Source organism: Trichoderma harzianum, assembly GCF_003025095.1.
Source record: "Trichoderma harzianum CBS 226.95 unplaced genomic scaffold M431scaffold_1, whole genome shotgun sequence".
In the NCBI taxonomy this organism is placed as follows: domain Eukaryota; kingdom Fungi; phylum Ascomycota; class Sordariomycetes; order Hypocreales; family Hypocreaceae; genus Trichoderma; species Trichoderma harzianum.
In genome coordinates this window covers 2,297,765-2,323,263 of record NW_020209249.1, presented here as the reverse complement: position 1 = coordinate 2,323,263, position 25,499 = coordinate 2,297,765, and the positions used below count along the sequence as shown (strand labels likewise).

The 25,499-nt window shown below is 50.4% G+C and overlaps 11 protein-coding genes and 1 pseudogene across 12 annotated transcripts; 6 read left to right on the top strand and 6 right to left on the bottom strand.

The window, feature by feature from the left end:
• Positions 1–504: 504 nt before the first annotated feature.
• M431DRAFT_193972 (hypothetical protein) lies at positions 505–957 on the bottom strand. Its single transcript, XM_024913231.1, has one exon. It carries the CDS (start codon positions 907–909, stop codon positions 643–645), a length of 267 nt encoding a protein of 88 aa, XP_024780375.1. The 5' UTR covers positions 910–957; the 3' UTR covers positions 505–642.
• A 574-nt stretch (positions 958–1,531) lies between these two features.
• On the bottom strand, positions 1,532–2,169 carry M431DRAFT_537700 (annotated as a pseudogene; the record flags this gene model as incomplete). Its single annotated transcript has 1 exon — positions 1,532–2,169. A coding segment is annotated over one exon (517 nt), but the record flags the coding sequence as incomplete, so codon positions are not given.
• Positions 2,170–5,638: 3,469 nt separating this feature from the next.
• M431DRAFT_72179 (hypothetical protein) lies at positions 5,639–6,272 on the top strand (the record flags this gene model as incomplete). The annotated part of the gene is made up of 2 exons (XM_024921991.1): positions 5,639–6,052; positions 6,126–6,272. 2 exons carry the CDS (start codon positions 5,639–5,641, stop codon positions 6,270–6,272), a joined length of 561 nt encoding a protein of 186 aa, XP_024780374.1.
• A 791-nt stretch (positions 6,273–7,063) lies between these two features.
• M431DRAFT_104414 (hypothetical protein) lies at positions 7,064–8,771 on the top strand (the record flags this gene model as incomplete). The annotated part of the gene is made up of 5 exons (XM_024911547.1): positions 7,064–7,643; positions 7,701–7,783; positions 7,865–7,958; positions 8,017–8,056; positions 8,117–8,771. Exons 1-5 carry the CDS (start codon positions 7,547–7,549, stop codon positions 8,769–8,771), a joined length of 969 nt encoding a protein of 322 aa, XP_024780373.1. The 5' UTR covers positions 7,064–7,546.
• Positions 8,772–9,039: 268 nt separating this feature from the next.
• On the bottom strand, positions 9,040–10,289 carry M431DRAFT_72725 (hypothetical protein; the record flags this gene model as incomplete). The annotated part of the gene is made up of 3 exons (XM_024922060.1): positions 9,040–9,225; positions 9,297–9,847; positions 9,911–10,289. The coding sequence occupies 3 exons, from the start codon at positions 10,287–10,289 to the stop codon at positions 9,040–9,042; spliced, it is 1,116 nt and encodes a 371-aa protein (XP_024780372.1).
• Positions 10,290–10,807: 518 nt separating this feature from the next.
• On the top strand, positions 10,808–11,589 carry M431DRAFT_104410 (hypothetical protein; the record flags this gene model as incomplete). Its single annotated transcript, XM_024911546.1, has 3 exons — positions 10,808–10,849; positions 10,927–11,038; positions 11,113–11,589. The coding sequence occupies 3 exons, from the start codon at positions 10,808–10,810 to the stop codon at positions 11,370–11,372; spliced, it is 414 nt and encodes a 137-aa protein (XP_024780371.1). The 3' UTR covers positions 11,373–11,589.
• Positions 11,590–11,709: 120 nt separating this feature from the next.
• Positions 11,710–12,969, bottom strand: M431DRAFT_502847 (hypothetical protein). Its single transcript, XM_024918224.1, has 4 exons — positions 12,703–12,969; positions 12,620–12,648; positions 12,108–12,569; positions 11,710–12,027 (listed from the first exon to the last, which is right to left on the bottom strand). The coding sequence occupies exons 1-4, from the start codon at positions 12,747–12,749 to the stop codon at positions 11,864–11,866; spliced, it is 702 nt and encodes a 233-aa protein (XP_024780370.1). The 5' UTR covers positions 12,750–12,969; the 3' UTR covers positions 11,710–11,863.
• A 647-nt stretch (positions 12,970–13,616) lies between these two features.
• Positions 13,617–16,917, top strand: M431DRAFT_502846 (hypothetical protein). The gene has a single exon (XM_024918223.1). It carries the CDS (start codon positions 13,852–13,854, stop codon positions 16,450–16,452), a length of 2,601 nt encoding a protein of 866 aa, XP_024780369.1. The 5' UTR covers positions 13,617–13,851; the 3' UTR covers positions 16,453–16,917.
• A 499-nt stretch (positions 16,918–17,416) lies between these two features.
• M431DRAFT_193831 (hypothetical protein) lies at positions 17,417–18,064 on the bottom strand. Its single transcript, XM_024913230.1, has 2 exons — positions 17,978–18,064; positions 17,417–17,826 (listed from the first exon to the last, which is right to left on the bottom strand). Exon 2 carries the CDS (start codon positions 17,716–17,718, stop codon positions 17,533–17,535), a length of 186 nt encoding a protein of 61 aa, XP_024780368.1. The 5' UTR covers positions 17,719–17,826; positions 17,978–18,064; the 3' UTR covers positions 17,417–17,532.
• Positions 18,065–18,642: 578 nt separating this feature from the next.
• On the top strand, positions 18,643–19,311 carry M431DRAFT_193804 (hypothetical protein). The gene has a single exon (XM_024913229.1). It carries the CDS (start codon positions 18,724–18,726, stop codon positions 19,087–19,089), a length of 366 nt encoding a protein of 121 aa, XP_024780367.1. The 5' UTR covers positions 18,643–18,723; the 3' UTR covers positions 19,090–19,311.
• Positions 19,312–19,533: 222 nt separating this feature from the next.
• Positions 19,534–19,791, bottom strand: M431DRAFT_489463 (hypothetical protein; the record flags this gene model as incomplete). The annotated part of the gene is made up of 1 exon (XM_024916681.1): positions 19,534–19,791. One exon carries the CDS (start codon positions 19,789–19,791, stop codon positions 19,534–19,536), a length of 258 nt encoding a protein of 85 aa, XP_024780366.1.
• Positions 19,792–21,614: 1,823 nt separating this feature from the next.
• On the top strand, positions 21,615–24,854 carry M431DRAFT_73493 (hypothetical protein; the record flags this gene model as incomplete). The annotated part of the gene is made up of 6 exons (XM_024922132.1): positions 21,615–22,106; positions 22,177–22,446; positions 22,508–23,282; positions 23,344–23,586; positions 23,649–23,770; positions 23,832–24,854. 6 exons carry the CDS (start codon positions 21,615–21,617, stop codon positions 24,852–24,854), a joined length of 2,925 nt encoding a protein of 974 aa, XP_024780365.1.
• Positions 24,855–25,499: the final 645 nt, after the last annotated feature.

Here is a 25,499-nt window from a genome sequence, read left to right as displayed (position 1 = left end):
AGCTAGATGGCTTCAAAACAATACTGCACGTTTCTCCTACTTCAAGTTAAGTACTCATAGAATGTCTTCTCAAGTCTCACTTATACTAACAAGCTAACAGTTGGAAGTGTACAATATTGTACCTAAAGGGATCTTGTGTCTAGCCTCGACGCTCAACAATGTCACAACCAAGGAGCGAAATTTCCCCAGCCAGCCGATTGAGTGTGAATGACTTGTCTGGCTCATCAGCCGGGATGAATTGATTACCGAAGACATAGTCATCCACGAGAGTAGCGGCGACAAGTAGCCACAATAACTCTCATTCACCGTCGATGAACCCGAGTCCATCGAAGCAACATCCGAGGCCACAACAGATCCGTCTCAAATCGAAGCCGCGGGCACAATTTTGGCGCAAGCTGTCCAATTTCTCATGTTTGCCCCAACAAAGTGGTACAAAGATATCGGCTACTCAAAACCCAACAGAAACAATTACACAAGAGAGTATTCGACACCAAATCTGGCGGCAAAAAAGGGAGCTGCGAATACAGACTGTCTGTGTCACAGAAGAAGTTGACAACATGGCCGCGTAATTATCCTTCGTCCAGCCAACGAGACTAATCAGCCCCATATGGTGCGTCAATCTCATCGTCAATTTCGCGTTCGTCAAGAAGCTATTCGCCATTGGCTTCTCTTCTTACGAGTCACCCAGGATATCGAAATGTCCTCATTGACCAAGATCGTCTCAGCCAACTGCCCGTAAACGGCATTATCTCTGAGTCCAGCAGAGGCCACCAGAATCTTGAGACAAGACGACACCACGTGGGTACCAACACCGACGATGGAGGTGCTAGAGGAGACAGATGAGAACCAAAGCGCAAAAGCAAGGAAAAGGACAATCAGAGGGCCAGAAAACCCAAGATCGTCAAGCATAACAAACACACCCACCAAAACGCCACCATCAAGTTTCCGGACCACAACTCCACTGCCAACCATTACGGGAACCGGAGAAAGCCAGACAGAACGCGGGCGAAACAGGATGGAGAAACTGGAACTAGACCTCCAACTTGAAAAGCAGCTGCGCCAAAGGCAAGAACAAAAAGGTTGAAGAACAACGACTCAAAATCGAGCAACAACAACGCTAGATTGCATTCTTCAACTACCGTCAGCCAGGGGTTATTATCGAGGATACGGCTACTAATGCAAAACTTCCCCAGGATGACAATTACGATGGTACTGCGATGCCTAATCTTATCGCTACTCGAACTGAACTTGATCAACTTCGTGATCTCCTTGAGAACAAAGAGGTTCTTTCTGCCGAGCAATCTTCTTTTTAACAATTGCTCCATAAGAGTCCCCCGAGTCCAGCCCTCAGAGATATATTCGCATGCCTAACATTTGGTCGACGCCTATCAGCGAGTTTAATCGCTCACAATCATTGCTCTCTCTTGCATTTCCCACCCTTTATCCTAGGAATGAAGCAGACTTTGTGTATCCGCGTCTCCGACCAATTACAAACGGATATGGCAGCAACTGTCACAGCGTTGCTGAAAAATACGGCCTAGGAGATTGCATCCAATTATCATTCTGGAGTATCTGGCGTTATACCGACGAACTGCTACCAGAATCAACATCCGTACGAATCGAGTGCCTGGTACTCGCGATAATTTTCTCGGCTACTTCGATGTCGAATGACAAAAGCCGATTCCGGATGTCGCGGTAGAAGCAGGCCCAGTACACAGTGCCACCATAGACAGCATGAAAATTCCATTGCCTCTATTGGAGTCACCAGACGAAGGGCAAACACGGAAGCCTGCTGTTCCGTAGTGGTTGGAAGGGTTGCAACCCAAACCCGTGAACGACTCCAATACGGGTTTGATGACGCCGCAGAAGAACAAGTCAGAGGCAACAGCCACGGATGACGTTATTAGCAAGAGAGTAGCCATACATACTCTGTGTGCCGTATCTATTTGCGCCAAAGAAGAGCGTTTAAAGAACAACGGCTCAGACTTGCGGCACTCGGCCATTGTGGACAGGTCTGAAAGAGATAACTCAAGAAGCTTAGGATGAACTCTGAGCTTTTGCGCATACCCATAACCATTATTTTTGGGGGACCTAGATGATGCGCATGCCAAAATCTCCAAACAAGTTACCAAGTACACTTCATTACCTAGATAATTAATAATAACGAGATGTCCGGATTCTGCGACACAGGTGCCTCGCCATAGTCAGTGTAACAATTTCTAACTAAGAATCCTGTCGCAGAAAAGGGACTTGGCGAAGTGATAAGGCCAACTCATACGCTCGAATTAGTCTTCAATAGACAACCGACACCCGAGGATTCTGATATCGATTCAAGCTGCCGTCGTTTTAATATTAAAAATGGCACTTACTGAAGTTGTACCCTGATGATAACATTGAGCCGCTCAAGCCGCATCAAGTTGCAAATATTTCAAACCCATGGCACCTTGCAAGATATCGACTCCCATTGAGCAGACTCAAACTACAGTTTACGCTACCCAACACCAGCTGATACTACCTATCTATTATCTGTACCTGTCTCTAGGATTACCTGGATAGGCACATCCGCCTCCTTATCAACTTGGTCTTATTGCTAAACCTTCGACATATCTATGTCTAAAATTTCACATACGCGAAGGAGGACGCAAATTTCATAACAAAATATGCGAAAAGGTATCTCCAACGAGTGTACGAACGCGATGTGACGAAATACGGGTATGAAGGAAAGATTCGCTCCCCTCTCCCCCCAGATGAAATTCGCTATTTCGGGAACAACCAACCCCATAGCAAGTAACCGCATACACAAAAAATGAGGTAAAGGATGATATGATGTGGGTGCACTTCTGCTTTCTCCGGAAACTATTCGGACAACACGCGTGCTCGAAACAATCATGACTCAAAGATGTCGTGAGACTACAATCGTGGATGAAGGACGATGCACCGGGGGACAGTATCCTAGCAGATATGACGGTAATCTTTCAAGTAATGGCCAGAATTGGGTATCCGAATCACCGCGAATGGAAAAGGCAGAGATCCGGATATTCTCATACCATTAATATAGCTGGACATGTTGCAGTGGTGGGAGTGGGAGCTCGGACGGTACTTGCGTGGACCCTGATTGTACCAACGTTCTCTGCCCTCGATGTGATACAACTGATCATTAGACAACGCTACCTGCTACTATCGCTGCTTTATTCTAATATCTGTTGCTATAAACACTGCGACAACTGGAGGCACCTTGTGTGGGTTAACGGAACCCCTTTGATGCCAAATCTGCAAGACATTCTTTCCCCACTGCGACTTATTTGGCCTAAATTTCGTCTTAAAATGCCATTTCTGTCGTCTACCAAAGTCGACTGTATGGAGGGACTATGGAGGGATGACTACGATGCTCTGGAGGAATGGACAATCTTTGCTGATGGTCATAAAACCCGGGGAATCCTTTCAGATATTTTTCTCCAATAGCAAAAGAACTCCCTGGATTTACAGAGGCTCAAAAAGATTTACATGGATGCGAATGTCAAATCATGGTAACTGAACCCCTTTCTTGTGGAATCAGTTAACAAGTAGACAGAATGGTCCTCTAGCTTTGGGAAAAGTATAATATCAGTGATCACGCGCATTGTTTCACTTAGACGACGCTGAGATTGCGTTTTGTGTTGCCTGATGGTAGCGTCTGTTTCCCAGCCGCTGATCTGTTGCTCATGATACTCTCAACAGAAGAACTCAACTTCGACAACAGCCGCAGGGCTGTTGTTTTGAAACTTGGTCGTGACGCGGCAAACAACTCATTTTTGGCAGCGGCGGACGTGCCTCAACCCTGATGTTATTGCACCACCAGAACGACTCGGAAAGTTGGTCTGGTTAACTGCCACCAGCCGTGTCGGGACAAGTAAACCCGAAGCCATCGACAAACCCGAATAGAACTACCTAAATCACGAACTACAAAAGTAGAGTCTATAAAGTTTCGCTGAAACTTTCCCATGGTTTGGATTGGGACAACCAGATCCATAGCCGATAGTAGCAATTAGTAGAGAAAATAGTGATAGTAGCAGATACTTGAAGAACCAGGTAGCCTTTCCAAACGCCATCGATGCCTTTGCCGCAAATATTCCTCATGTTTGAATATAAAACCTTGGGAATTTTGCCAGTCAAATGTGAACTTAGAATCTGTTGACTTTTCTTCAGCTGTAAGATTAGCCCAATTTTCCGACTCCAGTCGGGTCTGCACGACAAATCTTGAAAATAGGGCCTCTTATTCGACCCTAACTGAAGCAAGATTTGCCGCCGTATTCCACACGAGGTCAGAGTATATGGCCTCTTTTAAATATGAGCCCATAAGAAACCTGCTCGTATGGTTTGAATAAAAAACAATTTGCGAAATCTCATCTTTATCATAGATAATTAAGAAATATGGTTTACTAAAACCCTTAGTATTTCTTAAGGTAAAATAAACTTTCTTTATTTTATTGAGGGATCGTCTCGGAGGCGTTTTTCGAATGTATGGAGGGCGGATTGGCCAACGAGAATGACTATTATAGTATCCATCTGCACATGTTCGACGCCTACTGTAAGCAGATCGTCTTTACCAGCCCGCCGGAGCAGTCGTCGCCGCTGCTGTTCAGTCATTGTCTGTGAAGCTCGATAATTCGCCAGTGCCTTTGACATCTTGTCCATGTTTTTGCCAAAGACGTTGTCCACAGTAGAGTAAAGAATCTTGATGTTGCGACAGTCATAGACAACAAGGATTCCTTCCTGGTAGGTGATGAAATTTATTGTCCCTTCAAGTTCACGCTCAGATCCTTTGCATCTGGCCGTCAATGGATCCCATACTTTTTAAGAGAGCTGCACGGAGACGCCACAGGCAATCCCGGGCTCTCTACCCGCCGAGTCGTCACAAACGGCAAGGGGGTTGCGTTCTAGCGCTTTACGCTTTACAGGTAGCCTCCCAGGGCGCCCTGCAAGCCGCACCGTTGCTAAGGCCGCAGACAACATTAGCTCTCAACTGACGTACTGTCTCATGCAAGGTACTGAAATTTCGTCGAGGCGCCGATTATTCAATTATTGCCTCCATCAAAGCCGATAACGGGCACCGCGTCAAATCGCTCATAGACCAATTCGATTTCGAGGGATACGAGTGTACCATCTATAGCGACTCGATACATCGCCCAGCCCATCGATCTGTCTTTTAGCTGTTGCCAAGCTTGTCAATTCCGGTGTTTACACAGCCCGGCGAAACGACAACAGTGACATCAGACGCTGGGTGAGTGAAGTCTTTCGAGGCCTCCGTTGAGATGAGCTGCTGCGGCTCACAAAGTTGTTCCCATCTCGTCACATCTCAATTTCTTGGAGATTGTCTTTTGTTTTGTGTTCAGGAGAAGCAAAGATTTAGCTTTTCCACTGCATGAATTTTAACGCTGACAATATAGCCTGTATAGTTTTTGCATTTTCAACGCCCATAATTTACAGGGCGTCGATTCTCTGTCAGCCTGGGCGGAAACACAGACGTCTGGTATTTGTATCACATTATCTGCCAGCACATCCCCCTTGCAGAGATCACAAACGTCCGTCGTTGTTTGCATTCTTCTTTACATTCTTTTGATCGTCAACTTCTCTCCTTCATACCTGCTATTTCAACAAGATGCCTGCTCCCGGTATCGTCGTCCCCTTCGACATCTCACTACACTCGCATCTCACTCCTTACCTGGCCGCGATTCACGCATCCTGCATCACTCACGACCACACAATAGCCACATTTCTTCTACCACTATCACATGAGAAGCTGTTATCCTGGTGGAAGGAGCGGATTGCAGAAACAAACGATGGGAGACGATTGATGCTGCTCCTGGTGAGCGAGCTGGATCCAAGCGGCCGTATCAAAGGGCCGGAGCTCATAGGTGTCGTCATGCTATGGATGCCATACTCAGAGACGGGGTCATTTCGAGGCTATGTCGAGAAGCTGCTCATCCACAAGCATCACAGGGGGAAAGGCGGCGCGAGGGCACTGATGAGTGCGTTGGAAGCAGAGGCCCTGAATCGAGGCCGGACATTGCTGGTAAGTCGCATTGATGAGTTTTGAGTCTACTGATGCGAAGAAACCAGCCTTGTGCTAACGCTTCCCGTTGCAGCTGTTGGATACGGAGAGTGGCAACCAGGCAGAAGCAGTCTTCAGCAGGCTGGGATATACAGAGCTGGGCAAGGTTCCGGGATATGGCATGAGCCCCGCGGGAGGATTAAAGGACGGCACGTTTTTCTACAAGACTCTTGAGCTGTGACCTGAAGATGTTTAGCGGATCAAGGCGTGCTGCTACTGAGTAATGGTAATACAGCTTCAATGCCTGGAGGCTGGACTGGGCGGTGATGCCCGCGCCGCAGTTGGAGGAGCAAAGGCAAACCAGCAAATGGCGAGTGTCCAAGGTCGCATCCTGATGCCACGTGCGTGCTGCCATCTATGCAACTGCATACAGGCTAATGCGAGATGATTGCGTAGCTGGTGAGATATTGACTTGGCAGCGGCTGAGATTTTTGCCCTCTCTGGGGGGCCTCGGTGAGAGAAACAAGAAAGAATGGGATTGTATGAGAAAATAGAATTTGAGAACGGAGTAGCATGGGGATTTTCTTTTTAAGCTTGGAATATTATTTTTGACGCCATTTGTATGCTTAAAAAGAGACATTGTTTGCATAGATAGTAGGCTCACGGGCAAAAACATCATCTTCCTTACCGTGAAAACAAGGACTAGAATCCATGTAATACCCTTAAACTTTTACCAACAATTCCAAGTGACATATCCTTCATTCTCCGCTGAGAATCACAAATCCTCGCAAGAGGCGGAGAAAAACAAGCTTACTCGCTGGCACAACATGCTTCTTTCTATGGCGGCGGCGAGCTATCAAAAGTTCCGAAAACGCCCACCTTCGGAGGACGCCGCGGTTCAGTTGATCCCTGTCCACGCAAAAAGGCACTTGCACCGAAACAATGAATCAAATCGCAAATCCAACGTCGTATTATCACTTATTGGGTAGTGCTTCTCAGCAGAATTACAAACAATTCGCTGCCCTCCTCCCAAGAAACCAACCAAAAGCGCCAGTCCCAATCTGGCGCCGAAGAACAAGCTGAAGCTCATGATATCGCTGCCCCGGCCGCCCTTTGCTAGACTGGGGGGCCCCTCGGACCTTTGCTCGATATGGCATGTCCAAAGGGCTATTTTGACAATCTTTTTTTTTCTCTCCCTCCTTCTGTCTTGCTTGACAAGGGCCCGTGCAGGTCCGTCAATGGCGGACTGTCGGTATAGCATACCGCTTTCTGCAAGTCCCAGGTCCCGTTCAAAGTGCTCCGGTAGGCAGTGGAGGATCGTTTGCATGTACATGTAGCCAAGACAGACCGGGATGAGAAGCGGTTTGACGTCTATAAAGCCATGGGTGCGACTTAGATGTGGACGATCTTTTTCTTCTTTTCCTTTCCCTTTCCTCAGCTTGCTTGCTCGTCTGTCTTTCGAGATTGAAGTTCTAGGAATCAATCAGTGTTTAGTCAATTCCGACGTCTGAAGCCATGTATCGCAACACTTTGGCTGTGATTGCAAGCGCCCAGCTTGCCGCTGCTGGGCTGTACCCCAACATGACACCCGACAACCACACCTGCATCTTGAGTATGTTGTTTCTATGATTTAGTATCAATTGAATGGTATGGCTGACTTTTATGATAGCTGACCCCGTCTTGTCCTGCTCCGAAGGCGCAGTCGCTGACAAGGTTGATTCTTGCTGCACCGAGACTTTTGGAGGACTGGTGGTATGTCTAACAACTATCTTGCACAATTGTGCAACGGCAAAGGATTTCGAGTTCAGTTACTGATTCGATCGATTTCTCCAGCTCCAAACTCAGTTCTGGGACACCAACACGGGTCTCGAAGGCATCGGGCAGCTGCTACCTCCCTATACCTGGACCATTCACGGTCTCTGGCCTGGTAAGTATAAGCTCAATGTTTCTAGTTGTGCCATCCTGATTCTGACCGTGTCAATTAGATTTCTGCAACGGCAGCTACACTCAGTACTGCGATCTCAGGTGTGTCCATGCTGCTATCAACTGCATTCTACCAAGCAGCATCTGACCGTCGTGTAATAGCCGCCAATATGATCCCAGCCCTGCTCCCAACACCACCAATGGCAAGCCTGACGGCACCCCTGTCCCAAAATATACGGGAGAGTCGATCGAGGCATGGTTCGAGCCGTACGGAAAGATGGATCTCCTTGCCTACATGAAAAAGTACTGGATCAACCAGTACGCCCCCAACTGGGAGCTCTGGGCCCACGAGTTCTCCAAGCACGCCACCTGCTTCTCGACCTTTGACAAGGAGTGCTACGGACCCAAGGCCAACGAGCACGACGACCTCTTCCAGTTCTTCGAGACCGTCATCTCCTACTACAAGGTCCTCCCCACCTGGGGCTGGCTCTCCGCCGCCAACATCCGCCCTTCCAACACCACCTCCTACTCCCTCTCCGACGTCCAGGATGCTCTGACCCTTGGATACGGCGCCGTCCCCTTCATCGGCTGCGGTGGCCCCAAGTACAACCAGACCGAGGCCGGCAAGGGATCTCTCGACAACGGCGGCACTCAGCTCAACGAGGTCTGGTACTACTACCACGTCTATGGCTCTCCTCAGCGCAACCAGGGCCTGCGAGTCCCTGCTGACATTGCTGGCGGCTCGGTATCGTCTTGCGCAAAGACTCCTGGTGCTATCTGGTACTATGAGCGTGCCGCCGGTAGCGAGACTGCTTAAATCAATGCATGGATGAAAATGTAATGTGTCAAACGTGGAATGAAAACGGCCCTGTCCATAGATCATACATAACGCCCGCTCCGCAATGGAGCATTGTGAAATAATTCTAATTTACCAATGAAATCCTCTTCGCCTTTTCCCTCGTCCACTTTCCATCAAACATCACAAGCAGCTGTGCCTTCGTAAATAAGCAGCAAAGGCTCTGATAATGCTCGGATAGGAGTGGCCCACGCAGTTATTTTCGTACAAGTACATTTTCGCTCCCCCTTCACTCGTCCGCCAGCTCCTCCACTTTGGGTGCCTCGTAAACCTTTGGCTCTTGAGGTGCCACATCCACCTGTGTATCCGTGCCCGTGGTCGTGGCAGTAGTCGGTGCCACCTGTCCAGTAGCCGCAGCCATGACGGAGTTTGCCGCAACAGCCTTGGACTTCTTCTTCTTCTTCGGCTTCTCGGTCTAGAAGGCTTGTTAGCGCTTTGTCCAGAGATGATAGAGGTGAAGGGGGCACCAAAAGAGAAAAGTCTTACCTCATGCCAAGCCCAAACTGGTCGGAAACTGTCCATGAAAGAGACGTCTTCCCAGAGGTTGGGGTAGAGCCAAAGTCCAGGGGGCACGGCAAAGTACGTAATGCAGAACAGAATAACACGGAATATGGCCATGGCGAAGAAGAGACCAAGAAGACCCAGCATGCCCCAACTCAAGTAGTACACTCCTTGTCGAAGGACCAACGGCCACAGAGGGTACAGGACAACGGCGAAGATGATGACAAGGGCAAGGGCGGCATACAGCTGACGCTTGACCTGGCTTCCCTCCCAGAGCCACACGTAGTACATGTCGTCTCTGGCCTCTTGCTGCTGCTCTATCCTAACATTCCACTGGCCCTTGACACGCTTGGGCTTCTTGCCGTTGGGGCCGGGTTGGGGCTCGAGCTTGGTGACTCTAAGCGCAAGCATGCTGAGGGGCAGCAGCTTAAAGGTGTTCTCCAGAGAGGCTCGGTCGGTGATTTCTGGCAACAGAGGGTTCTTCTTTCGAGCCTTTTCATATGCCGGAGACTGCAGCGCTCGCAGAGCACGCTTGACTATTGATTCGGTAAGCATCTATCAATGAATTGAGATTTGGCAGGGCACAATGCGGCACTCACCCTTGAACATGTCTTTGCGCTCGCCATTCAGAATCGAGGTACGTGGCTTCAAGTCCTGGCTACGCAGAAACTTGGCGACGGCAAGTCCCTTAGGGTTGGGCGGGCCGGGAGTAATGGGCTGTGGCTGGCCCTGCTGCTGATGAGGATGCGGGTGAGGGTGCGGATGAGGGTGAGGATGGTTGTGGCCTTCGTGTCCTCCTCCCTGCTGTTGCTGCTGCTGCGCTGCGGCCTGTTGCATCTGCATCTGGCGCATTCGCGCAAACTGCTGCTGCTTGATGTGCTCGATAAATTCGGGCACAGTCATGCCAGCCTTTTGGGCATCTTCAGCGATCTTGCGCTGGATCTGCTGGATCTGCTCGGGCGTGGGCTGCTGGCCCATGAAGCCAGGACCGGGCATGGGCATACCCATCGGCATTGCGCCTGGAGGCGGCTGCGGCGGCGGCGTGGCCATGGCGATGTAATGGGTTGGCGAGGATTAGAATTAATAATTGACAAGTCCGGGTCGAAGCTCAAAGGCGCAAAGAGTGTCGAGGAAAAGGAACAAGCTTGAGAGAAGCACGACTGCGAATGTGTCGGCCTTGGAAGAGTATTATAAAGCGAATGGGAGAAACTTGCTGTGGGCGACTGCCATCTCGAGGTCACTGCACTCAAATGGACAGATAGCAATGTGTTCACTTTCACCTGACTGGTGGACCGGATCGTTTATTCCCCGATTTCCGCGCTATCCTCCAGTTTGGCAGCTGCTTGTGGCTCCGTATTCTTAGCACTGTAATCCGCACCGTACCGGTAGCTCTCACGCATCCCACTTGCGCGATAGCCTTATTGGCACCTCTTTGCATCGTGTATCAGCCTCGCAGCTATTAGGTGCTACAGTATTTACGGTCGAAGCATTGCAATATGGGGGACCGACTCACGCAGCTGCAAGATGCAGTTGATCAGGTATGTTGTTCTATATGACAGCGCCCCGACTTTCCATTGAAGAGGAGCTCCGTTGGCTAATGGAAATTCATCTCCAGTTCGCTCAGCAGCTCGTGGCTTCTCTGCATTTCGTCCATATGAGGCACGATCTCGAGCCATTGGGCCCGAAGGACAAGATCCGCGAGCCTAAGGAGCAGGTACCAAAAGAAGGTACGAATAACTGCGGATAGCTGCGTAGTGGTTGGCGGTTGGCTCATGTGAGCATGCACTGATGGTTTCTATAGTGGACGCACTCCCTCCCCAAGATTTCCGAGCCGGCCTAGTCGAGCTGGCGCGAGACCTGATCGTGAAAGAACAACAAATCGAGGTGCTCATCTCCACATTACCCGGCCTCGACAACAGTGAACAAGATCAGGAACGACACATTAAAGATCTTGAGGAAGATCTAAAAACGGCCGAGGCACAGCGGGTGGAGGCCCTGAAAGAGAGAGATCACATTTTGAAACAGCTGGACTCCACTATACGTATCATACGGCGACCATGAACCATGAATGTTTCTTTTAATCGACATGCTTTCTTTTACTTGGTAGCGAGGCGTTAAGGATACCTAGATATTGGGTTATGGCTGGCTGATGGCCAGGATCACAGTGGCCAAAGCTTGGGAGACGGTTATTGTGTAACATCGCGAAAAGGAATAACATTTGATTGTATTTCATGTCCAATCTGTACCTGGTCATCCCCTCATAAATTTCATCCTCGAAATCAGCCGTGACTTCTTAGCACATTTTGAGATCTAAGAGATTTCAATATCTACGAACTCATGGTTGATTTCGAAGAGATATTTGGGAGGGTGTTGCCAGTTTCAGATGAGATATGAAATAAAGATATTCGCATGGTATCTACATATAAATCTTGAATTCATCTATGTAAGCTATAACGACATCTCCCTCCTCTTCTAGTAAATTGTAACTCTCAGCGCCGCTTCTATCTATACCATCCAGGGTACAACCCTCTAAGCAAATGGCTTTACACTCTTTAGGAGCTCTTGAAAAATTGGGGATAGACTTGTCGCAGCTCTCGCAAGTGGCGGATCTGATACTGTGATGCTTGGACTTCTGGTTGTGGGACATCTTCTTCCACCAAGTGCGCTGCCGTCCAGCCCAACTTCTTTGCAGCGGCACAGTTTGCAAAACTGTCATCTGGATTCGGATGTTAGAGATTGTGGATTCTTCATTCACAGAGATTGGCCACAGCCGTGAAGCAAAAAGGACAGCCGTACCAACAAAATAACAGTCTTCCACTCTTTCCACGCCAGCGTGTTTCATAGCTTTTCGGTACATGTCTGGGTGAGGCTTGCAGACCAGGGGCATCTCGGCGTAGTCGCAGAATGTAAGACCCTCAAAGAGGTCGTCAATGCCGAGCAACTTGACGACTCGCTTGCCGTGGGTGACATACGCATTCGTGAGAAGCCATACCTTCACCTTGCTTCTGTCGATATCCTCGAGCAGCTGACGCAGCTCTGGGTTGGGCTTGATGATTCCCTCCAGGGGCAGAGCGTCGTCGACCTTGGTGTTGTACTCCAGAGGGTCAATCTGGTGGTGACGGACCAGTCCTTCGATGGCCAGACCATAGTTTTTGTAGTACTCCTGGTGTAGTTTGACAGCATCGTCCCAGGGGAGGTTGAGATGCTCTTCAAAGTACTTGTCAATCAACTCCGCCATGAGATCCTGTACTTTGCTACCTGCCACCTAGTTAGACTACGATTGAGTCATGAGTGATATTGATCCTTACTCCTTGGGTAGAGACAGTTGTCAATGTCGCTTGAACACCGTTAGAACTACTGCTCTCATTATCTGTGACGACGATTCACTAACAAGAATAGGACCGGTTTCCCGGGGTTGGTGCCATTGGGAACAGTCATCTTAGTGAGAAAAGAGGAGGCCGGAGATTGGTGAAATGCTCGCGTGGCGGTACCAGAAAGTGCTTGCGAAAGAAAGCCGATGTTCTTGTTGCTAAATGAGGGGCGGGGTTTAATGGCTGACCGAACTGTAAGAGAGATGGGAAGCCTGTATAAACGCATCCGGTTCAGAATGTGATGAAGAGAAATAGATCGGATCTGTCCTAAAATAAATCGAGGCTTGATGACTCTTCACCGGTACTAATGCCCGGCTAGCATGCTGCTAAATTCAGCAGCCAGCCATCTTGCGCCAAGGCAGTGGCTACATTAGGCTTGAGGTCGCTGAATAATTTGCCGCTTAAAGACAGCAACCGAATTCGAATTCTTACTGTGATGAAATATTTAGTATCAATTTGTATAGTTGTATAATTTTGGCTTGTCTTTTGGAGTAGCATTCGACACACTCTAGCTCTGGTTTCACCGTACTGCTAGGTAATCATTCATCTCTTTCAGCTGCTAATCTACGGGGAACATTCATAGCAAAAGTCCCTAATACACAACCTCAACCCTGTCCAGATTACTGGGAAATTGAGAGTGAACTGTACTGCATTGCTGATATTCCGAGTCTCAGTTATTAAACGCCAAGTGAGGAAACTCAACAATATACCCGGTGATATATGATGGAATTACTTGGTATAAAAGCTTCTAAGCACGATAATGCCTTTGGGAGAGGGATGAAGCGTTTGACACTAAAGTGCATCAAGGCGGTAGCGGGGAGCTCCAAAGACTAGCAGGTACCCTTGTACCTGGACTGCCCCACTCTAGTAGAATTCTGCCCAAAACGAACCCTGTCACCACCTCCAAATTATTTGGCCAAACCAGCCCCAAATATCCTCCCTATTCCAACTTCCATTCTATTGTCGTCACTCTAGGCATCAGCACATCTCGATCACCCACTATGATCGAAGCATCAAAGAATCGCACGGCTGATTGTGTATTCTGAAGAGCGCCCTTGTAGCTTCTGCCAGGAGCCGCCCTTGAACGCTAAGCGCAACGTCTTCGCGTTTCCCACTGCGCTTTGTTGACGCGGCAATCCTTTGCTAACTTTAGGGAGCAACTGTTTGCTATGGGTCCGGGAGACAGCGGCCTGGCCGCCCCTACCCGCGCAAACGCATCTGCATCAGCCAGGTTGACAGAGAAAGAAGCGAAAGAGATTGAAGAATACGAGAAGATTGTGCGATTTCGCGATGCCATTCTCGCGGGAACCCACCCAACCATCAAGCTCCCTCCCGGCCTCAAGGCCTCGTCCCACTCCATCATCAACTATGCGAGACCGCCATCAGAGCCTGGCGAAGTAGACACAAGGCCTGGTTCTCTACAGCAATCTGCTGAGAAAACTCAGAGCCAGAACCCCAGCTTGCTACGGCCTGTAGCTGATGCTGGCGCCACCGCTGCTGATTCTCGGCATCCAAAGCCATTTGCAACTAGGACGACCGAGATCAATCCCATTCTTCTTGAAAAATCTGACGAGCTCGTTAGGGCTGAAATTCAGCTACAGAGGCAAAGAATAGAGCGGTCTCTGAGAGACGACATCGAACAGCGTCGAGTCTCAAAGCAAGTGCAAGCAGAACCAGTCAATGAGTTTGACCTATCCGATGTACTCGCAAAGGCTCTGACTCTTGTTCAAGCCACTACTATACCCTTTGCCGCCAATGGAGGCTTGATTGCTAATCATGAAGCTGCAAGTGATTCTTTTGACGATAACACCTTTTACTCCTCAAAGCATGACACGCCCGAGTCCAATCTGACTTCGCGCGTGCGCCGATCAACTGATGATGCCATGTTGATAGATGGCCGCAGGCCATCTCAGCCAAGCCTTCACGAACCCACAGACTATGGTAATAACACGGCAGCTTCTACGAATAGTTACCATGCCGCCGCCCCTCCCTCTCAGCCTCCATCCCAAACCCATGCTCCGATGGCGAATGTTGTCGCGAGTAGACCCGAGAAGGTGCGGGTTCCCGGGCTTCATATACTCGCCAACAGTGGAAATCCTCCAGTTACCCAAGGCCCTGCCCCTACAGAACCGGATCGGGTATTGCAAACACGGTCTCGAGGATCTGAAAACGACGAGTCCCAGTATAATCCAAATCAACCTCTGCTGCCACGTCCCCCCGTTATTCGGAATCATGACTTGATACCCGTTGCCCCTCAGCCAGCAAAGATAACACCTTTGACTGTAGTCAATGTGCAAACCCCCATCGTCGATTCGGGCTTGGCTGAATCTCGTGGTACGTCAGTACATGAGGCGGCACTCCGAAACGCGCCCTTGCCTGCAGGTGCTAGCTCCGACAGCTCTTCGCAGGGCGCGAGGGATACAGAGAGGAGAAGAGGAAAGAAGAAGAGAAAGGCCGATCGGCAAGCGCCAGAGCTCGAGGCCGGGCCACGTATTAAAGTTGAGCCTCGTTCACAGTCACCACCCTTGACAGCCCCAGCCTACACCAGACCCAGCAAACGCCAGAGACAGTCTCAAGGACATGCTAATGAATCTGGACAATCTGAGTTGAGATATGCCCAGCCTCCACCAAATGCTTCTTACGAGCAGCCGTTACAGGTGTTTCGAGGTGACCAAGCTCCCGTGGCGTACCAAGAACCCGGCCCCGCGCCATACCTTGCTCAATCCGCCTCGAGCTCTAATATTCGTGGTGAGCCAGTTGGAGAATTGAGTCGCAATGGGAATTTCTCCGGTAATGGTCGTTTGTCTGGTGAGAGCTATGTCCGCCCTCTTCCCTCAGGCGAGAGCTACGTACGTCAGCCTCAGCCTCAACCTCAACCACGGGATGTGGTATCATATCACCATCCACCGCCTAGAGAGATTCACGGCCCTGCCGCAGTGCCGCAAGTCGTTGCATATGACTCATCTCGGGAGCCCATACGCATCTATCGGGAGCCCATTGATGGACCCCGCGCGAGCGTACGCCCAGAGGGTGAGTCTTTCATAATCCCCCCACGGCCACCAACACGGGTCACGTATGATTCGTATGGGCGGGAGTATGTCGAGCCTGTGATACCCTCCGGCCGGCAATCTGTTACTCCTCTACCCCGACCCGGAGAGCCGGAAGTGATTTATGAGCGGCTGCCATCTCGACTTTCATCAAGCAACCTCGGGGCTGGGCCCTACAACGAAGGCAGTGTGGTATATGCCAGACCACTGTCGGTCTACGATCCAGCAAGAAGAGTATATGTATCGGAGCCAGAGTATCCTTACGACCATAGGGATGGTCAGTATCGTGAACATCAATTACAGCAACGAGGATACATTCAGATTGTGAGGTCTCATGATGGCAGAATCATCGAGGAGCGGCCGGCAGAATACGTCCCACGGCCGACAAGCTACCGATCATCGCGGTTCGAGCCTGTTCCACCATACATTCGCATGCATAGCACACATCCCGATGCTGCCGGCAGAGAGTATAGCGGGAGTATCCACATGGATGGTCGTCAGCCAGAAGGCCCACAGCCCTATGCCAGAGAGTATGCTGGTAGCCCCATGCAGCGAGCTGCAACTGTTCATCGGGAGTACAGCATGCGACCCCCTGAACGGTACCATGAGCCGCACAGAGGAGCTACGAGGGGATCGGATGAAATCGCCTTCATTGAGCGGCCTCGTGGAGCATCGCGGGAAATTGTGTACGTGGATGACGTCAGGCGAGAGGTTTATCGTTGAGCAGTGGCTATGGAGAAGAAGTTGATCGGAAAGGAGTGGTTACTATATTCGACCGCTCTGTTTGCAATTGTATAAGTTCTTGTATGAGTACATTTCATAACGGCACAAGGGACCAGGGACACGGAACATCGGATTAGGGATTCGGAATCAGGCGATTGGCACAACAGGAAGCCGGTATACCATGGACGAGTTGATATTTGCTTCATTTCAGGCAGACGGGAAGTCTACGGCCTAACCGAGGTCGTGAGTACGGGGTATTTACTCTGGCATTGTACAATGAGCTATTAAGTCATATGGAAGTCAATCTGTCAACCATACCTACCTAGGAGGTAGATGTTGCAGTTTTAGAAAATGTACAAGTGGTTTCACAACTGTGTTCCCCCTAAGAAGTAAGCTAAGAGAGTACGAATGTGGATGTAAAAGATAAAGCAGCCAATGACTCAGGTTATAATCAGGCGAATGGGCATATGCGTTTTCCTACTGATATCTCAATATTATTGACTCTGGAGGTCGCCTCATTAGGAAGAGCTATGCTTAGTAGCTCCAGATGACATGGGTCGATCATCAAGCAACGACTATGTGGCTGGCTCCTAGGAGAAGATCGATTACAGATGACACATGTCACAATTGACAGGCATTTACGGCTGTATGTACCGTAAAGCAGGGGCTTGAGCTAAGATGATCTCGCCTCATGCTCGCGGAATACATCTATACAATGGTATTGGTACTACGAGTCGCACATCACCACGCTGGCTCCAACTGAGGATCCGTTCACCCTCGAGGAAACCAGGAGATGCTAAGAGAAAAACCTGCGAACTGAGTGATTTTATAGCTACAAACGGGTCTTGAAAAGGCCAGACTCCTTGATCATGACATCAAAGGAGGTGAAAAAAAGCGCCTTTCCCCCCTCGGCCCGCATCGGCATCGAATAGTCCGTGGCTGCGTACTTTGGACAGGCCCAAACTCAGTCCCTCTCTCCACCTCCGCCGTCCGTGGCTGCGGCGTTCTGTGGGGATACGAAAGCTCCCATGGCTCCCTACTGTTTCGGCAGATGCGCGCTAGATGTAATGCTCTCTCTAGCTAGAAGTCTCCGGGCACCGGATAAGACGGGAAACGCATTCTCGCAGACGGCACGGGCGGAGGCCTTATGAACAGCGGGCTTTTCTTTCGCTGGGTCGCGGACGGCGGCCTCATCCATGGAATAGCACTCACTGGCTTGATGTTCGTAGAGTAGGTGCTAGTATTAGTAGCTGCGAGTAGTTTCATGTCATTCCTCTTTGTTTGGTCTACGACGATCCCGTCCACTTTAAACAACACCACATGTACCGGAGTCGCGGAATGGAATGGAGGCCCCAAAATCGGGCTTTCGGCGCCCTGTTGGCGTAGAGCTTAGTGAGCTGAACTGAGGGCGGAGTTGGGCGACAGAATGAGGAAACGCCGACGGATCTCGTGTTTCATGAGGCCTGGAAGAGTATGTAGGGTGTGCCCAGCGGCATTAGGACCAGATGAAACCTACAAAACGCACCCGGTAAGCACGCAGCCTTTCAAAACGCAACCACCCTTATCTCGAGCCCATCATAGCCCAAGGACATAGAGACGTTGACGTAGCATACAACCATCATCAATTTGGCCGGCCCGTGTATGGTCGATTAGACAAGCAACAAGGCAAGGTGGTAGCCGCCCAAATCAACCAAGAGCTTTCGATTGGGCCACGGCAGTGCCCCAGAGCGAAATGCGGGTTGCATCGTCGTGGAACAATCAATCAAGCTTGAGGCAGATACGCCCGCATTTCCAGGCGGCCTTTTTCTCACAGTGGCGGCGGTAATTTTGAGACACGGCACACATTCCGGTGGTGCTCGGCCAGATACAGCGAGGGTGAAAAACAACGGCAAGGAGCAGAAGACGGGCCAACCTCTGTTTGCAATTCGTGGTGTAGCAAGATATGTATGTACTCGCACAAATCACAGCGTACAAAGGGAATGCTTGTATCCGTACAGTACTGTAGCAAACCGCCTTGGACAACTAGTACGGTGATTGGCAGTCGTATGGAAGACGGGGCCAAGGATCCTGTCCTCTGCATGCCGACGAGCCTCATGGGTGTGATATGATTCCTAGGCTGCATGCCACCCTCGAGTACATGATACATACTTTGGTTCCAGGGGCTCATTCATCTAATCGAAGACCGAACCGAACGGAACATGTCAAATCCCGGGGTGCCGAGATGGTTGATGCTTGTACGTGTCGTATGATGGAAATAGATACAATACGAGAATGGAAACCACGTCTCCAGGAAGACTGAGGCGATATCGTGAACAGGAGGATTCGGAGCCTCTTCTCGCCCGGCGACTCGCATGGCAGAACGAGCCCTCGTATCGTTTGCGCAAAAAAGCTTGGTTGGTGCAGCGCCCCTCTCGCACATACTTGTACTGTACTCGTCATGATTTGCTGTATCTTATAGCGGGGCCCACTTCATTGTCGCTGAACCTGAAGATCTTGCCGTCGATCCCACAGCTTGTATGGCAGAGACAAATACCAACCACCCCAACAGCGCTTGGATGTCTCGGCGAGAGACGACGAAGAAGGGGCTGCGATGGCCAAAACTTTGCACAAGTAGACTATTGTATACTCCAGCATTAATGCATACCAACACTCTTAACAAAGAGTGCTGATGACCCCTGCCGGTGATGGATGATCTGGGTGATCCAAAGTGGCTACCAGTGGGCGAGGGCTGCGTGTGCCAGTGAGAGCAAGGAACCAACCAGGCCAGGCTAGGGAGTGGACACAGTAGTGGAGTCGGGGATCGAGAGCCTTCGTTCCTTGTTGCGTGCAAGCACAAGGCAGTGGAAAGCGAAGCATGTCGTGGGTGGGTTTGTGGGCTTTCGCCTAGCCGAGCATCTGATCTTTCCACAGCTCCGGCAAACGCTAGAAGAAAAAGAAGCAGAAAGAAGGGAGAAGGAGAAGCAAACGGAGACGGAGACGGAGGAGAGAAGGCTCATAGTCAGCATTTTCCCCAATACCGTGTCATCAAGGGCATCGTCTGGCCACTTGAGGCAGAGCCGAGGCTCCATCTTGAACCAAAGACTATCGGATGATGGTTAGCAGCAAACAGGTGCCAAACGGGTTAGGGGTGCATCCAGCCAGCCAGGTAAGGTTTCGCAGCGAAGCCATCCTGCTGACCACGGCATCTCGTTGGCTATCTCGAGATTGGCGGTGCTCGGGGCCTTTTTGGACCAGCCAGTGATGGCCACGAATGTGGGCAAGGTTGCCGCGAGCCTGCAGCAAAGCTGGTGCTACGACTTGTGCTGCTAGTAGCAAGACGAGTTTAGTGCTGGCGGCCATGCTGTGAACCGTTTGGACTGCAGAAAAGCTTGTTGCAGGAGAGATTTGGGCGTGTTTGGCCACCAGATGCCGCCGAGATGAAGAGCATGTTGTTGTTGGGAATCTACTGCAGTACGTACTGAGGTACATGCAAGTTATTTGCCGTCTCTCGTCCAAGCTTCCATCCATCGATCCCGACCACAAGGGGCAGGAAGCGTTCTTCCGTGGCCTCGCCCGGCTATGTGCTGTGCTGTGCTGTACAGGTACCGGCACCGCATTAGACAACCTGAGCTAAGGTCTCACCCGACTGTCAGTTCAGTGTGGGCGGAGTCGGAGTACCTCCAAAATGCGCTGTCCGCAGTCGCGGTACTTGTGCCCGAGGGTGCGAGTACTCGTACCTGGCCCACTCCATGGTTTAGTGGCCACCACCTGTAAGAACGCAGTCTTGCGCAGTGCAGGGCCGCTGAGACTCGCATCATGGGTACGCTAAGCCAGCCTAAGGCTTTGCTTGCTCGTACTGGTACCTACGACCAGACAGGTGTATAGCGGCCTGTCATTGTCCAAAACGCCTGTGCGTCCGGCTCTCTCAGTCCGAATACATGTACCTACGCTAATGTTACATCCATGTTCCTTGCCTGAGTCTATAAACGAAGAGGACGAGAGTGAGTACACTGCTCCCAAGTCACGGCACGCTGCATTTGTGCTCCCGTCTGTGGTGCCCTTGTGTTTGCCAAACAAACGGTTTCCTGTATTATTGCTTCTCAAATGTATCAAGGCAGGTATTATGCGCTTACCCAGTACATGTATGTGCCAAGTGCAACACTGCTGCCGTATCACTGCGTCAAACCGTCCGTGTGGTGCCAATGCATTTGAGGTACCTACCTTAGTATCTTGTACATTAGCGTTGCGGACGTACAGCACAGGTCATGATATCCCGGCGTTGCTTCTGTGTGTGTTGCACGCATTTGAACCTGTATCATAGATATTGATGGGGACGGTTCTGTTGGATTCCTCGTTTTGTACTCACATTGCGCCGTACGGATCGGTTCCTTGCCTTACCGCAGACATGGGACTCTGTTTGGACAAGGTGGAAGGGGGCTTGGGCTTGTGAGCCCTCCCGAGTTGAAAAAAAGACCTCTACTTTGTCTAGCGGTACTGGCAGACCCGGGATCCCTACGACGGACTCGGCCTGGCTGTGCTGGGTCCCTGTCAGTGATGTACTTTTTGGCGTCAGTACTACTTGATGTAATCCATGAATCATCCTTTTTCTTAAACAATCTGCGGCGTACATTGAATTAACTTGGCTCAGCATCGTGACTATCGTCGATTATTTTTTGCAACTCCATTCAAGGGCATCAACCCACCGAGGCCTCTGTTGTATCGTACGCTGGACATCTCAGAAAGTGCTAGGTAGAGGTACCACACACTGACGCCGGTACTTGTCCTGCTGCGGTCCAGGCCCCCGAAATCCCACACTACTTAAGCTCGACTTACTAAAAACACCAAATACCCGGCCTCTCTTAACGGCCCAGCGCTCCGTACCCTCTTTTCTCTTCTCTGCTAGACCTTTCTCCTCCACCCTTCTCTAAACTCGCCCATCCCTCTTCTTCTGCCTCTGTCAACCTCTCTCGAGATACCAGGAAAAGGGCCTCTACCACCAGCTCTTGTTCCCTTTCCTTTCTTCTTCTTCATTTCGCCTTTTTTTCTTTTCTTTTTCTTCTTCTCTCGTCCAGATCGATACCCCTTGCTTTTCTGATTCCTCATCTGGCCGCCATTTCCTCTCCTCGTCCCGAAATCGCGATCCGCCTCAACTCGACTCTTCCGGCTTCTCTTCCTCAACCATCATGAATAAGCTGGCCAATATGCGCCACTGGTCCGAGAGGATGAGCCCAAACTTCGGCATGGGTCGACCCAGTGTGCCCATGAACAGCTTGAGCAAAAACGTGTCACAGCCTGGCCTTCCTCTTACTTCTCCCGCCCCCGATGCCACGATACACTACTCGTTCAACGTTCCGTTCGCCTCCGATCTGGTTGGTCCCAACACTGAGGATATTCTGCATGCTACCAACGACGCTGTTTTGAGATGGACGCACCCCGAGGACGCACCGGATGATGTCCACATCTACGAGCTCCGTGCTCATGCCCAAAACCTTGCCAATCTGCACAAACTCTGCAAGGATCTGTCCACCGGACCTCTGCCTATTGAAGCTCAAGTCGTTACCACGACTCCCAATAACGGCAAAGACCAGCAGATTACCACCATCTGTCTTACGGGATCCCCGGAGCTCGTCAACAAGAGCCGAGAGACCATTCTCAACGAGATCCCCATATCTATGGTATGCCTCAAACGCCAGCCCCGGGATATTTCGATGTTGCCGCAGTGTGCTAACTTATTGTCAAACGTAGCGATGCACCACAATTGACATTGAGGGAAGCTTGGTCTGTGACCTGAGCGCTGGTGTGCTCAAAAAGCCTGTCCTCGAGACTTTGGACTCTATTTCCGCCTACTGTGGTGTTGACATCTTTCTATTGGGCCCCAAACTTACTCCCATGGTGGACGGAATGCTGGGCGATTCCGAGATGCGAATGGATCAACGATGGAGAGTTGCCATCTATGGTGATATCTTGTCGTCCGAGCATGCCAAAGCCCGAGTGCTCATTCAAATCGATTCTTGGGTTCGTATTCCCTGCCATTACTACATCAATTCTATGTGTTGCATCTTCTAACATGGCTTAGCTTGGTCGAATGGTGGATGTGGCGAGGATCGAGCTGTCTCTTCACCAGCTAGTCTGTGGACGACATCGCAAAAACATTAAGCTGATTGAATCGTCGACTGGGACAGCCATCTATTTCCCTCCCATGTTCTCGCAGATGTATCGGTACTGCCCACAGGGTGCGAATCGGCGCGACCCTGCAGAAATCTACATCACCGGAGAGTCTCCCCAAGCCATTGAGATGGCCAAGCAGAAGCTGCACGAGACGGTCTCTCGCATTCGCCTGTTCGTCAAAGATGTCACCATCCCAGCTGCAAAACTGGACAACATTCTATTGGGCCGCCTGGATAAAGTTCGTAAGATCCTTGAGGCCAACGGAACGTACATCATGCTTCCTCCTTTGGCATGCCAGCGTACGACGGTCCGAGTCCACGGAAGCGAAGGCCTGCCTGTTGAGCGAACTGTTCGGGAGCTCATGTCACTGGCTGGCCAGTTTTATGGCGCCGGGTGGTACGTTCAGCAGCCGGATGCCAGAAATATTCCTGCCCCCGCAGAAATTAACGATATGCTCGCCGATATCTGCGCCCACTCTGACGCCGAGGTGTCCTTTGATAAGGCCTCTTTTACCGTGACTGGTGCCGATGATTCCGTAAAGTCTGCCTTGGCAGTCATCTCCGAGCTGAAACTTGCAACTCAGTCTCAGTATCAAATTCGTGTCAAGATTGAGCTCGCGAATGAGCACAAGGAGTTTGTCTCTGGTAAAAAGAACGGCAAAATTAACAAAATCATGGGACAGAGTACGCTGGCCCCCTGTCCTTGCGGATTTGTTTGGTCAACTTGAAGCTAACAGTTAGGCAGGCAATGTTCAGATCATTTTTGACGGCTTCAACGAATACAACTTCAATATCGACGTCATGGCTGCCACCTACGAATCCATGAAGCAAGGCCTGACCTTGGTTGAACAGGAGATGCCGGCTTCCATCTCTTTCCATGTTCCCGATCAGTATCACAAGCGTATTATTGGCATTGGCGGACAACACATCCAGCGTATCATGAAGAAGCATTCCGTCTTTGTCAAATTTTCCAACGCTATGGATAGAGGTGAGCAAAAACAACCGAATGATCATTCTTTACACCAGGAGAGTGCTGACAATAAAATTTAGGGGGCATGGGGCGTGAAGATGACGACATCAAAGTCGACAATGTTATTTGCCGTACGCCGGCACGTAATGCCCAAAATCTCGATGCTGTCAAGAATGAGATTCTTGAAATGGTCGACCGAGCTGTAGGTGATCCTAGAAGATATGTGGAGAGTCAACCTTTGACTAACACAAAACCTACAATAGGATTCCGAGTACACTTCTCAGATCGTTAGTGTTGATCGGTTGTACCATCGTGAACTCATCGCCCGTCTTTCGGAGATCGACGAGCTTGAACAAAAATACAACTGCAAGATCAACTTTCCTAGCACTGAGCAAGCGAGCGACGAAGTCACTGTCACTGGTCCACAGTGGCAGGTGCCTCACTGCGTTGACGAGTTTCTTGGCATGGTCCCAGATAGACACGAGCTGGTGCTTGCTCGTAGCCCGAAGTTGGTCAAGTTTTTGGAGTCTCCTGAGTTCGCGCATGATCTTGTCCCCAAGCTGAAGAGCCAGTATGAGGTGGAGGTCACCGTTCACCAGAACCCTGATGAGACTACTGAAGAGGGTGCTCCAACTGCTACTCTCGTCTGGGGCTTCACGCGCAACAATGCTGGAGGTCTCCGAGACGCGATTGACTTCTTGCTTGCGCAGTTTGCTACCGCGAATGTCGAAGCCAACATCGTCAAGGGCTCCATTCCCCGCCCCAAATCTGACTCGTTTGAAGATACGCTCCAGTACTTTGACTCGAAACTGCTCCAGCACGCACCCGCCTCGGCAGCCAGCGACTCCCCCATCAAGAATGCCTTCAATGCGGACATTGCCCGAGAACGTAGCAGCATTCTTGATCGACTCAGGAAGCCCGGAAGCATGACGTCCATCTCTTCATTCCTGGACCGCAGAAAGAACAGCTCGCACTCGGCCGCCGGCAGCTTCTTCAAGGGCTCTGCCAATGTTTCCAAATCGTCGCTCATCTCGATCGAGTCCACTCGCAGCTTCAACGCTGACCGAAACCCTTGGAACGACAGTGGCGTGAACCTGGCTGATGACGAGAACCCCTGGGCCCGCCCCATCAGCAACCACCACTTCGAAAGCAAGTTAACCATCCCCCTTCCAAAAGACATCATCGCTACACGACACACTACCCGCGCGTCTGGTGATAGCGGGAGACCTTCTACTTCACACTCTATGAATTCAGGATACCCCGCCCCCATTGGGCCTTTCCGTTAGACTTTGCCGAATTAGACCCATTACATGCGAATACCCCCCCGGCTGGATATACCCCGGAGCGTCCAAAATTGCATCATATCCAGGCTTTGATTCGCCGGAGATGTTGGCGCGTTCCTCATTTTTTGCTTGTTGCGCTGTTTCCTTTTCTCGTTTTCGTTTCGTGCCTTTGATTTCCCATCTTTGTGTGTGTTTTTGCTTTTCCCTCCTTCTTTTTGCCGTTGATCGCCGTCTGTTTATGAGTCATTGCTCGCTTATTGAAATTTCGACAATGTCAGTCTTGATGACCGGCATCCACTTTTTTATACCCATTTGAACGTCCATGACGTCGAAGATAAAAATTGCGAAGAAAATACCCCTACGCGCTGGAGCTGAAAGAATTTAGTTTGCAAGATTGATGATTTTGATGCATGGTGGAGTCATGCCAAGGGGCAGCATTGATGAGAGAAAAAGAGTAGATGTCATTGGAGAGGCTGGTGTGTATCAACACACGCGGCAAAGCGAAGAGTGGTGTGTGTGTACGTGTGTGCATTTACTTTCACATGGAGGGGATCACCAGATCCCTCTTGTCCAAGATGGGAATCCTGGTGGCCCCCTATTTTAAACATTGATTTTTTGGTGTGGAAACGGGGGGGCACAAAAAGTGTC